Genomic DNA, 16,057 nt, shown 5'->3' with positions numbered 1-16,057 from the left:
AAGAAAAAGATGGTAGGAGAATATGAAGCTTTTAAAGCTGCCAGTCAGGCCTAATGATTCAAATAACATACAGCTAAGATATGTCAAACATGTATTTTCATATATATTTCAGACCTGAGGCCATGTTTACAGTAACAGTCATGAATTGTCATTGAACACTACTGTTTAACCCTTCTAAACAGAAAAACACAAGCTATATATGATAACTAAACACAGTGGTTGATGTTTGTGTCCATGTTAACTATTAAAGTTTAAACCTGAGGTTGAGATTTTTCATAGTTATATAGCTTCTTTAGAGATGTTCTATGGAGTTATGCACATCACTTATGGGATGTATAAGCCACAGTGTGTGCCAGCAAGTCAGGGAGGTAAAAACAGGTATTACAGTTAATTTTGATCATTCCATCATTATGGATCAATATTCTTGATATTAAGATTTGTATCAAAGTCATTCATCTTTTAGCCTGTTTTAGCTTATTGTTTTGATCTCACAGTACTCTGTCTGTATGGTTCACTGCTCTCATTAACCTCAACAGACAGTAAAACAGACAGTAAAACACTCCCACACAGTGCAAAGAACTGCACAAAGCACCAAACGGCTCACACACTGGCCGCATAGAGGTCAATGAATGAAAGAATAATTTAATTTGGCCGTACCAAATACCTCTCCATCGACCAACTTTACCAGCCCCATCATTAAGAAATCCAACGCAGAGCAGCTACCAGCTGGTTTTAACGACGATGAAAAAGAAGGAGAATTTAATTTTAGGGTGGATTTTTTCCTTTAACGTGATTACGCCAATGGCTTACGCTCTTACGCTCCATGGAGCGGACAGACACACCGAAATGCTTCTTGGGAAATGAAGTTATATTTAAACGAACAGCATGTTAACAGTAATGGCTAACGTGACACCGTGTACTTTATTTCCCACAATTCCTGTAGCCATACTTCCTGTTTAGGTAACACGTAGCGTCTTTGCTCAAAGAGAGCTTCAGAGTAGCGAACTAGTGACAAACGACGACTTTTAGGGACTTATTTTATTCATCGACGATTGTTGGTTTCTCGCCTTTATTTACTCTGATGATAATGACGCCACAGCGGCACGTGTCGCTGTATTTGGCTTCATATGTAGGCTAAGCTATGTTGTCAAGCTAATATTGGCATGACTAGTTAGCAAGTTATTGTGTTGTTTACATATTTTTTTCAAGATGTATACTTTATTATCTGGATTATATAAGTACATGTTCCAAAAGGACGAATACTGTGTTCTCATCCTAGGACTGGACAACGCTGGGAAAACGGTAAATCCCATTATAATTTGAATTTATTACAACTGGGCTAACGTTAACTCGTTCGTCAGTGATTGTGGTATTCTCTGTGTTGTGCTGCTTTCATCTCTATGTGGCTTCGTGAGCTGTCAGTCCTGTTTTTATTTTAAGTTAGAGCGCTGCGGCCAAGTGAGTCGTCGTTTGTCAAAAACCCAATTGTAATGAATTAGTTTGGGTTTTCGGTACGGTACCGGTGCTTGGAGAGGCCAAATTAAAGTGCCGAAGGGGTGACGTATTGTTTGTAGTCCAATAGGAAGTTATCATCTCACTAGTTCCCACGAGAAAAGGGATTTTTTTCCATTGTATTTAGGATTATTGCAGACAATAAGCTTTGTGGCCAACAGAAGTTTGTTACGTTCATCCATCCATCCATCCATCCATCTTCCGTAACCGCTTATCCAGTTAAGGGTCGCGGGGGTGCTGGAGCCTATCTCAGCTAATCTAATAAATGAATTGAAGTAAAGCTTTAATGTTGCTAGAAACAAACCAATGTTACACAACGGCCGCTTGACATCATCACTAAGGTAAAGGTGAACTAGTGTGATGACATTTAGTTTCATTTTGCCCCTTTTCTTCAACCCATAAAAGCCTCAACATTTCCAAGTTTGAAATTGACTTATTTTATGTAGTAGAACATAACGATACAATCTATTAAGTTTGTATTAACCACAGACCTTATTAAGGATGCTAACCAATAACTTATCCAGAAAACCCATTTCTTCAAAACAATTGATCAGGAAGTGCAAAGACACTAATGATTAGTTTATACTGAAGCGGGAAACCTTGCGCTCAGCTTCTGCAGAGCTGCGGAGATGGTTTGGTACCTCACATCCTGTTCTAGCAACAACCACCACCTTATACATTCTTGGCACCAGACATCCTCCTCATCATCTGGCTCTTCCATATTTTTTCCCAGCTATTTCATTGTGTTTGGACAACCTTTTAAAGAACTATTGAATCACGTCTATCGAATAAATCAAAAACCATTTGCCAAAGTGTTTAAAAACCGCAGCTCCAAATCTGAAAGAAATGACCTGCTTCACAAAATACATCGCAGAATTATGAATGCCTGGCATTCAAGTTCCAGTGTGACACCAACTTTGTTGGCGCAGATGGCTACAAGAGACCTCTGGTGCTTCATTCCACCAAGTGTTCCTCATTTTGGAGGGATATGGGGACGAGAAGTACTGTAAATTACCTCCTACATGGTCATAGTCAGTGTTTTGGCAAATCAAGATGGAAGACATTTAGAGAGGTCAAATACGCAGGGATACGCAATGTGTTTTGACTTTGTGGTTACTTTTCCTTTTTATTTTCTTAAATTGTATTGTGCAATAACTTCAAATGTTATATCTTTATAGACAATTTTGTTCTGAACACAAATTTATTGGAGTTTTCTGCAAACATTCCAAGTTAAAGTTTCAATGAGACTTTCACCAAAATTGCACATTGGAAAGACTCAAAATTTAAATATTCATATGCCATGGGTGAAATCTTAGCAAACATATAATGGAAACTGTTTTGTCTGGTTAAAAATTGAGGGGATTTTCGTTACATATTTACAGTGGAGGGGAATTTATTTAGCTTTCTTAAAAAAAGAGCACTCTTAAGTACAACGGCTTCACGTTTTATTAAACATATTGAAAAGTAATACTTATCTAACTACAAACCCATTGTACATTTCAGGAAGCCTATGTTAAAGCTTACCATTTTATCTCAACCAATAATTTCATTTGACAAGGTATGTGGAATGTCAGAATGCATTGCTGTCTCAGTGAGTCTCTTTTTGGCCATTCCCTGCAGCGGTACCGTAAATGCCTGAATAGACGCGCAACAAATCTATTGCAATTCATTTTGAGTTATCAATTAAATGCATGAGATATGAATTAATCAATGAATGTAATGTACATTTTTTAAATATTGTTATTTTTTTTTTTACTTTCGGTTATAATCATAGTGTTTTATTTATATCATGCGTCACATTTAGCTATAGAAATTCAATTCATCTTTCAATTGGGACGAATAGCATTTATTTTGGGATGGTTTACATTTTATTTCAGGATGGTTTGTGGTGGTGGTAAACGGTTTGAGCCCTGATCACCTACTGTGTACCTGTTAGCCTTTGCCGAATCATTGAATCTAAATATGTCTAGTCTGTTAATTTCCCTGCTGTCTCTCGTTGCAGACCTTTCTGGAACAAACCAAAACCAAGTTCAGTAAGAACTATAAGGGAATGAATTTATCAAAGATCACAACCACAGTTGGCCTGAACAGTAAGTGAATGTTCCAGTACTGTTTGTCTTCACTTGTGCTTGTCATGAAAAGTAATAGGCTTGTTGCTCCAAACACTGACTACCCTGGATGGATCACTTTTCTGGTGCACAATAGTAGTCGAAAAGCTGAAAATGAAGAATAAAAGAAAATGTGTATCTCATTGAAATGTATTTATTGTATCAATAAAAGCCAAATGCAACTAAGTGAAATGCAAACAGATTTAAGGTTTAAATGATGTACATGAAGCATGTGACTTCATCATCCACTGAAGAGATTAAAAACTACTCATCGCTCCACACAGATCCCACGGAACCTTCCTCATATTGATAAATGGAAGTAACACAAATGTCATGTCTATTTAGTTTTCTACATAGTTTTTCACCGTTTGATGTTTTACTGGCGCTCTTTTTATTAGCTCATCTTAATGATGGACAATATGGCCAAAATCTTTCATCCCGATATAGTTCATTTCATATGTCGATAACAAAATATATAATGATATAGCATGTTTTCTGGAAATTCAATTAATAAATAGTCTATATGAAATAACCAAAGGGCAAAGCCTATTTTTTTTCTAATATATTCCTGAAAAATATTAGTATGTTGTCATTGAATTATGAACTTAAGTGCAAAATGATCAGTATTTCCTAGAAGTTAGTCAGTATGTGCTTGTTATTACCAATTTAGACAATGGAATTGTTGGTCACGATATCTTGAAATGGGATTCCAGCCCTATATGATTCATATGAAAGACAATAAACTAACATTGAATTATCGCCCAGCCATACGCATCTTGCCGCGTCCTCCTTTTCTTCAGTGGCATTTTTTCCGACTAAAAACTTGGCTCCACCTACTGCTTATCTTGATGAACCAGCTCCTAATAATCACACAGCGGTAGTGGGTGGAAATAAGCATTAATGGGGATATTCCTTTGCTGATTTGTCTTGAAATTCGTTTCAAATTTGCGATGGATTTGGAAGGGAACCTGGCTAATGACTACTTGTTGCCGAAGTCAATCGTATTGTGATGTTAAAGGAGTTTTTTTCACTGGCTAACTGCGGGGATTCATTATAATTTGCTAACCTAATTGATACCAGGTTGTTGCATAGCTGCTTTCTGAACAAAATCAATCCAGCTCTTTTTCATTACAATTCACTTCTTCATTCTGTGATCATCTGATTCACGTCTTATAATTTACAATATGTGTTTGATTCGTCCCCGTGCTGCCCTACAGTACCACATTTCTTATTCATTTCTCACCTTTCCCTAACAGTTGGCACAATCGATGTGGGCAAGGCTCGTCTGATGTTCTGGGATCTGGGAGGTCAGGAGGAGCTCCAGTCTCTGTGGGACAAAGTGAGTCAAGAATGAAACACAGACAGTTTGGTGCTGACACACAGGCTCTCTGTGTCTTCACCAGAGTGGAGGAATATACACTAAGATAAAAATACTCTCATATGTAAATGTATGAATGTATGTATTTTCAAAACTGGGTTCTACCTTTTGTTACCATGTTACTGCCCAAACCCCAGATCAAACTGAAGGATTTATGTCAAGTGATCAGTTTTTTAAAAAAAAAGAGAAAACTAGAAATAACTTGAAACTACAATGCATAAGTTTATTGAAGCTTATATAAGGCCACAGTTAAGAAAAAAGGTAATCAGAGATATCGATAATAAAGCAGAAGAATATAAATAAAAAATTTACGGAAATAAAACCTCAAAAGAATTTGAGAATGAATTCCCTAGAGCAGGCTTTCATCTTTCATGTGTCAAATGAGGAGTGGCGATGATATGCAACTAAAACATCAGGCTTACGGATCCAGTAGTATGCAAGATTAGACGTGGACAGACGGACATAAAACACAAACATGATCTCCCCACAGGCTGGCGGACATCATTCAATCTTGGAGCAGGAGGCTGCTCTGATATCTCTTTGTTTTGGTCATGTGTATGTTTAGTACTATGCTGAGTCCCATGGAGTCATCTACGTGATCGATTCAACTGATGAAGCGCGCCTGTCAGAATCAAAGGAGGCCTTCGGTGAGTGACGTTCTTCTCAAATTTTGTCTGATTTTATTCTACCAACATAATGACATTGTGGCTGACAGGCTCCAGTGTTGAAGAGCAGATCACTTGAATTCAAAAGCATAAGATGTTTTATCGTGTGTGGATATTTGCTAATCTTTGAATCCATCATGTGACTGTGGTCTCCTCCAGAGAAAATGATCAGCAGCGAGATGTTAGAAGGTGTCCCGCTCCTCGTGCTGGCCAACAAGCAGGACGTACCGGTACTGTGTGATCTTTTTAACTCACTGAGACCCTGATCAGGTTAATGTAGACCTATTTTAAAACACAGGCTAACCAGTGTTTTATGATGACTAGTTTAAGTCGTATAAAAAAATGCTTATTTTTCTTTGCCTCCAGCTTCTCAAGTGTAAACATTTGCTGCTTGTTGCTCTCTCATTACATTGTAAATATTAAAATCTAAAGGCATTGAACTGTTTTTTGGGCTGTACAAGCAATAAGAAGGCGTCAGGGCTCAGCCTGAGTCACCTGTTATAAGATATACAACTGTATTAGAGATAATGATTGTGTGTTTTCACAGTTTTGTCGTCGCTGTTGCAGCCTTCAGTCCGGTCTTATTTCTGCTCTGTCCTCAGGACTGTTTGTCAGTGCCCGACATTAAAACAGCCTTCAGTGACTCCGCCCCGAAGATCGGCAAGAGAGATTGTTTAGTCCAGCCTTGTACTGCGTTGACAGGGTAAGACCGCTACTATGTTGAATGGTATACTGAGTGTGTGCAATAACAGCCACCTGTCAAATGTAAAGTTAGTATTTTTTGTGCTGCTACTGAAAACATGTAGGCATGATTAAAAAAGTCAAAATGGACCCTTCCTTAGTCCCGCCCCCTTTCGCTCCGTGATCCAGTAACAGTTGAGCTAGTTTGGAAACTGGCAGAACCTCAGTCTACTTTTCCCTTTCCTGTTATCCTTAAAAATGCCTACGCCTGTTCAAAGCTAACATTGCTGTGATATTCACATCACATTGGTGTCCCAATCTTTACGGACACATTACATTGTGTATAGCCGCATCTTAAGCTAGCTAATGTTAGCAAAAGCCAGCTAACGTTTAAGGGATTTGGAAAAGGACATACGGGTTCTCTGACTTCATACAGACACAAAATCAAACATTGCTGCTGTATCAATATAGGGATATTCCAAAGTTAAAGTCCCATATCTGTACTTTGAAATAGCTGACTGATACATTCGAGTTCAGGACAACTCTGACTACAAACATGCGGAAAATCTGCCAGCTTGATCTAAGCTCTTTTCCCATTTTATGTACTTGGTCTCAAGAAATAAGTACTGGGTGACTTCTTTTTTTTGACATAGGGACGGAGTGAACGAAGGCATCGAGTGGATGGTGAAGTGCGTGGTCCGTAACATTCACCGGCCGCCCCGACAGAAGGACATCACGTAAGAAGCCCCCACCTCTCCTCCTGCTGACTCTGGACTGCCAGTTCTTCCTTGAGGACATTCCATGTAAACCCTGGAGTTGATAATCTCTCCTCTCCCCTCGTGTTTTTCCGTGACTTTGAACAGTTTGGATTTCTGCTTTTAGGAGTTCATAACAGACAGTTTCACATTTTTGTTTTGTTTTTCATCACAAAGCATCATTTCAGATGTGCTTTGAATGGACTCAGTTTGACTTTTTACCTTTTTGAGGCGGTGTCTTGACTCCTCCTGCTTCATGTGTGGGCAGCGGTCCCAGTCCCCGGAGCTGGCTGGGGGTGTGTGACTGTGCACTCTGCACTGAAGAAAAAAAAAATGGTTCTCATGTGAAATCTACAAAACTGCAACAGGGGGTCCTCTGTTTGTTCACGGTATCAGATCAACTGAACAATGTTTAGCTCACATTTTTTAAGTAGCATCTTATGTGCAATGAAATATCAACCAACAAGGATAGTACAGCTATTGTGCACATTTTTCAAAAGAGGACAGAACCCTTTTTTTTTTTTTTTTTTTTTTTTTTTTTTTTTTTTTTAACATGTTTGTGTCAAATGGCATCAACACTTAAGGCCTCTGGTTGGGCGGACTCTTTGACAACCACAGAAATAGAATAGGGGCTGAACTGACGTTGAAATGTTTTCCGTGGTCATTTGACTTGGTCAAAAAGAAAAATGGAGGTTGTTGTTATGGTAACACAGGTCAGGGAGCAGCTTTTGTGTTGCTCAGCTTGAGTTCGGCTGACAAGTGCCGCAAGTTAATTTATATGGAAGTTGGCACGCTTCAACGGCCGCAATGGCAACGGTGCACAAAAAAATGGCAGCCGCTCTGACCATCCTGCTACGGTGAGTCGAATGTCCGTTCCACTCCTATTTTATTTCCATGGTGACAACAGAAAGGGAGCATGGCTGGGAGACGTGCTGTCAACCTCCAAAGTGACCTACTGACTGCAGAGCGTCATACTCCATAAACTTCATTCCCCCCCCTTTTTCAACAAGTTGGCTATCAGCCATTAGCGATAGAGAGCTGCAGGAATAAGTTCTAAATCCCAGAAATGAGTCAGCGTTTTTGCACTTCCTGTTCCCTTGTCGTGAAGTCAATGGGTTCTTTTAATGTGATTTTGGTTAGATGACTGAGATAAGGTCTGTGGTTCACACAAACTGAAGAGATTTTAACGTTTTGTTCTACAATATAAAATAGGTCAGTTAATACTCCTCTTGTGAGTTTTGAAGCTTTTACTTGTCTTTAAAAAAGGCGGTAGCTAAAAAGGAGCTAAAACCAGTTTACTAAAACTGAGTCTACTTAAAGTCCCTAGAACAGCCTCGTTGTGTGGAGCCTTACTTTAGCGTTTTACTTCTGCCAATTGAATTCACGCTTCAAAAATCTAAAAAAGTGTGCATTATCTTGCTGAACAAAACGTGTTAAGTACCATAGAGTTTATTTTTTGCAATAATCCGAAATCCAATTCCAAATTCCCATTGGCTTTTTGTAGAGGGAACCAGTGTGAACTTCCTGTTGGACTAAGAACACACCTGCAGCACTGTATGGTCTGTCTGTCCCTGTACAACATTCAGCGTTTGGGAGGATCCATGGTAATGTTGAGTTTGTGAACTATGAAATCATAGATAGAACTGAGCGAATGTGAAAAATGTGGTAAACTGTTGACATTGAAGTGATACAACACAGATCAAATTACTGTCAGAGACAGAAACAATTCATGCCCCCTGGTCAATGACAATGTAGGGGGCGCCGTTACCTGAATAAGATAAATAGGAAAAAAAATTTTTGTTTAAAAAAAATAATAATAATTTTACTTCGACTTTAAGGTTTGTACTCTCCAATCTGCACACTGCCGGCCCACACCGAGGAAGCATTCACTACTTTTCTTACTTAACCTGTTGTTACGTTGTTATAATCCCAAAAAATCCTAACTTGTTTTGTTATTTGTTCATCAGGTTTTAAACTTCACATAACTATCATACAATAATGCCATGATGTATAAACGATAAATAACTTAAGTGGTAAGGGTTTGGGACATTTCTCATTACTTTTACTTTGACAGGGTTTCCTGTGGCAGCTGTGGAGTGTTCAAATCCAAATAATTTGAGATAAAATAGTTTGAGTCCAACTCTCCATGAAAAGGAGAAAAGGGTTGGGGTTTTTTTTTTATTAGCCTTTTTTTGGTTGCATAATTTTACTCATTGCACAATGCAACTCCATACTTGAAGTCATCCGATAATGGGTCCTCCCAGATCCTAAATGCTGATACATTATCGATATTTTGGAACAGGAAAACGCCGACACCTATGGAGCTGATGGTGTATGTAAAACATGTGTGGGGAGAGTTACAGGGGGAACAGGTCAGATATTCATAGTTTGATCATAACGGAAACTTTTTGGGGAAGATTGGCTTTGGAAATATAAATTTTCATAATTGGACACTACAGCTGGGTAACAGGACAGGTTATCTGTCACAGAGAAATCCTCTGCTGCATCACTTTATACCAGGATTGTAAGTTGTATGAAGTTGTTATCAAAACATCAGTGTCCTCTGTCACATATATTGTAGATCAAAATAATAAACTTCTTATTTCAAAGAAACTAATTCTCATGGTTCAATTTGACATGTCTGCAAACACACTCAACACATCTTGAAATGAGCACAATGAGTTTAAATGTAAAATGTCATTATATTGGACTGTTGATCATACATAAAGACACATAATATTTTCTATCATTTAAGTCAAAGCTACAAAAGTCAAAGAGCGGAACTGCCAATGAATTCCGTACCGTTCACCTGTGTTTGCTCCATAATGGGTTTTTTAAAGATTTTCGGGCAGATCAAACTTTGTCTCCGTGATATCATGAGAAAAGAATCACAAGGAAACGTTTAGGTGTTGGTGATAAACATCACAGCTGGGATCTGCTGCAGCACACTGCTCAACCTTTTGTTTGAGGACTACTTCTGATTATTTATTATTTTATCTGAGGATTACCTACACAAATGAATGAGAAAAAAAAAAACACGGGCTGTAAATATGTGTTATGCCACTGTCACCTATAATGACGATATTATATATTATGCTTACCCTCACCATTATAAGTCCATATTTAATACATTCAGGGTCATATTTTATCACTGCACGCTTTGGAGCTTTTACTGCTGCATGATCACTTTTTCATAAATAAAACCAACCCATTTTGTGTCACTGCGTCGGAGGGAATGCTAACTAGCTAACAGTGGAAAAATACATCCTTTTTTTTTTTTTTTCTTCTAACCATTTAGCAGTACCTCTGGGGCCCACTAGATGGCTCTCTGAGGACCAGCAGTGGGCCCAGTGGTTGATAATAGATGCTCCTTCAGGATTAGCTGTCCTAGCTAATTGATGAATAAAACCTCAAGAATGCTAAAAGACTGTATGAGTCCTCTGAAACATTTCTGTGGTAGAGATGATCGTTCTCTGACATTATAAATAATTAAACAAATTTTATTGGTTGATAATAATCATAAATATTCAACAACGTGATTGGTTGATGCCTTTGTTCGCAGTGGGAAAGCTCGGAAAAACCAACCTTGCTCAGAAAAAAAATCAATATTTTTGTAATATTCACATTCTGTGTGAAAGTACTCATGACTAAAACCACAGTTTTATATTCATGTTCAAATTTATCGTGCAAAAGAAAGGCCCCCGTTGTGTGAAGGCCCCAAGTCACAGTTACACTCTGGCTGGCCACGGGGCTACACGTTTATGCAGAACTTAGACTTACATGCAGTTATATATGTGAGCTTTTAACCAAAGTAGAAATATGTTAAATGACCACGAGCTCTTAACAGCACATTGTTGTGGTGGCAGGTAATCAGTTCCACCACAGAAATATTCAACATGCTATCACCACAGTAAGCCATCAAGGTTTGGCAACAAAACTACTTAGTTAGGTTTAGGGAAGAAAAGATCACAGTGTGGGTTCAAATAACTTACATAGCCTACCTAATTTAAAATAAGTCAACGTTGACTTTTTGTTTCATACAGAACAAGAACACCGGCCATCTGGGTGAAAGTCTACTCTGCACCAACCTCCTCACTTTGTAGACTTTGATTAAAACCTATTGTTGTTGAACTTGGGAATTCCATGACAAAAGATCCTAATTGACATTCCGTTGGCATTGTTTCCATTCTACCAGTACGTCATTTTAACACAGTATGTGCCAACACCACCACGTAATACACTGTAATGGTCCTTTCACGTATTTCTTTTAGATCCAGCTGGCCTACAATGCGATCATTGGATGATCCCCTCTACCTCCACGCTGACTTTACTTTTTTTTGGGTCATCTCACAGTTTAATGTAAATGCTGTTTGTATTCTCAAAAGTATTTAGGAGAGCCTCACATACATAAATGAAGACATATAACACTTGCAACTCTTGTTTCATGCTCCTAAAATTGCTTTTAGTCCAAGTGACAAGATAAGGTAGTCCTTTGTTAGGACCACAGCAGGGACATTTACACAGGCTTCAATACCAATGTTTTAGAACTTCTGGGATCTTCAATCCAATTGTTTTAAAAGAGACATATTATGCTGATGTCCCCTTTAATATATAAAAAGAAACGTAATAACATCTAGATTCTGGTTAAACAAGGTGGCAGAAATGTTAGTTACATAGTCCAGCACAAAACCACCACACACACAATAAGGAGTAAAGATAATACAATTTAATTTCATAATAATGAGCTGCATTAAGGTAAGATTTATTTTTTTAAATAACAGTATCCCAGTTCTTTGTTTTATTGGTATTTATCCCTATTTATTGCTTAACCTTATTTATTGTCTTTTGTATCCATAGCAACAATGCTTTTTCAGTTCTGTCCTTCTAGTCATTCCATTTGGAAAAGTCATCAATGTAGCTCGTTAATAATTGGAAAGACTTATTATGGAAGAAAAATTATGACATGAAAAATAATGTAACCAACAATCATATAAAAAAAATAAACCCAGAATGTTTTTATGCTCAGTCACATAACAGCCACTTACTGAAATATACAATACAATATATATTTATTACTTCCATCATCACAATGATGCGTTAAACCCCATATATAAATATATAAAAATCTTATCTGTTACACTCTTCCTCAGTGCTTTGCTTTAAACACCCATCATGTGTTGTTAGTCAGCAGGAATTGATGCTCCATTTTAACTGCTTAGGCTTCTCTGTCACACACACACAGAGAGACACACACAGACAAACAGACACACAAACACGCACACGCACACCTGTCCTAATCTCCTCTGAGTAATTTTTAACAGGTGTAATAAAATGTCATCTAATACTTTGGGAGGCTAATCCTGCTAGCGTCACTTAAGTACACTGAATATTTAAACAACCAAAGATAATCTCAGCATGTCTTCAGGGTGACTGTACATCATCCAGTCTATAACATTGATCCACTTACAAGAAGTGACCTATCCCAGGGTCATACTCCTCGTGACCTTTAACCCTAAAGCCCCTCCCTGCAAACTGTCTTTACTGTCACAAGAGGTTTCCCACACGCTCCTCCTCCACCAGCTCCGTCTCAAACCAAGAGAAGCATCACCATCCATTGGTTTTTCTCCTCTGGTTTTACACTATGATCTCAGCTCTGTAGGCAAAAAGATCTGATTCTATTAATAATTATTGTTAAATGATAAGTCTGCTGATATTTTTCTTATTTTTAGCAAATAACCTGTCCTGCTGTACCAGCGGACTGTGAACAAAATAAATCACATTCGATTTAACCTTTAGCTGCGTATCCTTACACACTTCGTATGATATCCTACAAAACTGTACTCCTCATTTTTTGTGCGTTTTTTCCTCCGAAAGTCTAACAAACCCTGTCAATTTCTGCTCGTTACATGAATACAGACTTTCCAAAATAAACCTCCTTCACAGTAAACTCAGTTAGGTTTAGGCAACAAAACCACTTAGTTAGGTTTGGGAAAAGATCGTCGTTTGGGTAAAAATTACTACGGAAGTGCCGTTACTGAAGTAGGCAAGTTACGTGACAAAAACATCAACATTGACTTCTCATTTAACACGGCTAACGAGTAGTGGTCTCCTGGCTGAAAGATCACTTTTTGTTGGACCCGTCTGCCTTCCCTCTCATTTGTGTGTGATGTTGTGGCCTTTATATGTCCTCATTCAAGATTAAATGATAAAATTCTACGAACATATGGTAACATATAGTCCTTGAGACACCTACTGTAGCAAAAGGTACCACAGAAGAGGTTTGGAGTAGTTTGTTAGGAGTGTATCTGTCTATCTGTCTGTGGACAGATATTGAACAGAGACAGCACTGCAAATAGAGTGTTCTCGACTCAAGCAATCCTTAGCAACTACCCCTCATCAACTAATTGACTAGATAGCTGATTTAATCAAAGGATGTGTAAAACTGTTAGTCAAACAAAAGCACAACTTTAAATCTTGTTTCCCACGAATGTGCTCATATTTTTCTTGGAAATAAGTCAATGGGCATGAAAAAAGGTTACAACTAATCATCTGAAGGCATCTTTGTTGGCTGAGACTAAAACCACTGATTAGTCCACTAATGGACTAAGAGGGGGGTACCTAGACGCAACTGTGTATGATGCAGTCGGGAAACTTTACAGGTGTGTAGTTGAGTGATCTGATTGCAAGATGGCCTCTAGTTTTACTACTGCTACTGTTTCTTCTGACCCATCAGTCTATTGACCCACTCAGCTGAAACAAAGAGGAGGGACTGGAGGGTGAACCAAACAAGTAAAGTTTTCCGACTTAAAATATAAAAAACAGGTTTATAAAGGTATCGAAAATTCTCTGTGAGTTCATCACTACCAGTGACACCTTTCACATTACACATTTCTTATACGACCCATTGTTAATACAACAATATAAATTAATGCAGCTTTAAATCACTGTTACTGTTAGATACTGTTTAGAAGATGCTTTAAATAAAAAGTGAATTTGCTTAACTTCAGCTGTGGTTTTTGTTTTACGTTTTAATCCTTGAAATGAGTGGCATTGACTTTAATTGGCATTTAAGTCTGTAGTTCATTTATTCCTTCAGAAATCACACTTACAAACTGCACAGCACATAAACATTCAAATTATTTTAAGACTGTAATTCAGATGCCTTTCATATCTGTTTGTCTGTACGTATCTGCATCATGTCAGATTAATGATGTGTGGTTACATACAGTGGGGGAAATAATTATTTGATCCCTTGCCGATTTTGTAAGTTTGCCCACTGACAAAGAAATGAACGATCTATAATTGTTATGGTAGGTTTATTTTAACAGTGAGAGACAGAATATAAAAAAAATAATCCAGAAAATCACATTATATAAAAGTTATAAATTGATTTGCATTTGATCGAGTGAAATAAGTATTTGAGCCCCTACCAACCAGCAAGAATTCTGGCTCCCACATATCGGTTAGATTAGTCCTTTCACTTTAAGAAAGTACTCTGAATCTCAACTCGTTACCTGTATGAAAGACATCTGTCTCAATTCATTACCTGTATAAAAGACATCTGTCCACAGAATCAATCAATCAGATTCCAACTTCTCCACCATGGGCAAGACCAAAGAGCTGTCTAAGGACGTCGGGGCAAAGATTGTAGACCTGCACAAGGCTGGAATGGGCTACAAGACCATCGGAAAGCAGCTTGGTGAGAAGGAGACAACTGTTGGTGCAATTATTCGTAAATGGAAGAAACACAAAATGACCATCAATCGCCCTCGGTCTGGGGCTCCACGCAAGATCTCGCCTCGTGGGGTATCGATGATCATGAGAAAGGTTAGGGATCAGCCCAGAACTACACGGGAGGAACTTGTTAATGATCTCAAGACAGCTGGGACCACAGTCACCAAGAAAACCATTGGTAACACACTACGCCGTAATGGATTAAAATCCTGCAGCGCCTGCAAGCGCCTGCAACTGCCCCTGCTCAAGAAGGCACATGTACAGGCCCGTCTGAAGTTTGCCAATGAACACCTGAATGATTCAGAGAAGGCTTGGGAGAAGGTAATGTGGTCAGATGAGACCAAAATCGAGCTATTTGGCATCAACTCAACTCGCCGTGTTTGGAGGAAGAGAAATGCTGATTATAACCCCAAGAACACCATCCCCACCGTCAAGCATGGAGGTGGAAAAATTATGCTTTGGGGGTGTTTCTCTGCTAAGGGGACAGGACGACTTCACCGCATTGAGGGGAGGATGGACGGGGCCATGTACCGTGAAATCTTGGGCGACAACCTCCTTACCTCAGCCAGGACACTGAAAAAGGGTCGTTGATGGGTCTTCCAGCACGACATTGACCCAAAACATACGGCCAAGGCAACAAAGGAGTGGCTCAAGAAGAAGCACATTAAGGTCATGGAGTGGCCTAGCCAGTCTCCGGACCTTAATCCCATAGAAAATCTGTGGAGGGAGCTGAAGCTTAGAGTTGCCAAGCGACAGCCTCAAAACCTTCAGGATTTGGAGAAGATCTGCAAAGAGGAGTGGACCAAAATCCCTCCTGAGATGTGCACAAACCTGGTGACCAACTACAAGAAGCGTCTGACCTCTGTGCTTGCCAACAACGGTTTCTCCACCAAGTACTGAGTCATGTTTTGTTAGGGGATCAAATACTTATTTCACTCGATCAAATGCAAATCAATTTATAACTTTTATATAATGTGATTTTCTGGATTTATTTTTTGATATTCTGTCTCTCAATGTTAAAATAAACCTACCATTACAATTATAGATCATTAATTTCTTTGTCAGTGGGCAAACTTACAAAATCGGCAAGGGATCAAATAATTATTTCCCCCACTGTACATGGTGGGACTGTTCTCCCTACACTGCTTCACCCCGCCCACCCAGCACACACACACACACACACACACACACACACACACACACACACACACACACACACACACA

At 38.7% G+C, this 16,057-nt stretch overlaps 1 protein-coding gene across 1 annotated transcript; it reads left to right on the top strand.

Moving 5' to 3' along the window:
• The first annotated feature begins 917 nt into the window (after positions 1–917).
• Positions 918–9,712, top strand: arfrp1 (ADP-ribosylation factor related protein 1). The gene is made up of 7 exons (XM_054616246.1): positions 918–1,302; positions 3,515–3,602; positions 4,877–4,959; positions 5,564–5,645; positions 5,823–5,893; positions 6,266–6,366; positions 6,998–9,712. Exons 1-7 carry the CDS (start codon positions 1,210–1,212, stop codon positions 7,083–7,085), a joined length of 606 nt encoding a protein of 201 aa, XP_054472221.1. The 5' UTR covers positions 918–1,209; the 3' UTR covers positions 7,086–9,712.
• Positions 9,713–16,057: the final 6,345 nt, after the last annotated feature.

This window comes from Anoplopoma fimbria, chromosome 17 (genome assembly GCF_027596085.1).
Source record: "Anoplopoma fimbria isolate UVic2021 breed Golden Eagle Sablefish chromosome 17, Afim_UVic_2022, whole genome shotgun sequence".
NCBI classification, from domain to species: Eukaryota; Metazoa; Chordata; class Actinopteri; order Perciformes; family Anoplopomatidae; genus Anoplopoma; species Anoplopoma fimbria.
Note: the sequence above shows the minus strand (reverse complement) of the source record. Positions and strands in the feature narration are given on the sequence as shown.

Coding starts and splice junctions, on each gene's coding strand:
- arfrp1 (XM_054616246.1), top strand. CDS start 1,210: ATGTATACTTTATTATCTGGATTATATAAGTACATGTTCCAAAAGGAC. Junction 3,603..4,876: donor AACCACAGTTGGCCTGAACA/GTAAGTGAATGT, acceptor TTTCCCTAACAG/TTGGCACAATCGATGTGGGC. Junction 4,960..5,563: donor TCCAGTCTCTGTGGGACAAA/GTGAGTCAAGAA, acceptor GTGTATGTTTAG/TACTATGCTGAGTCCCATGG.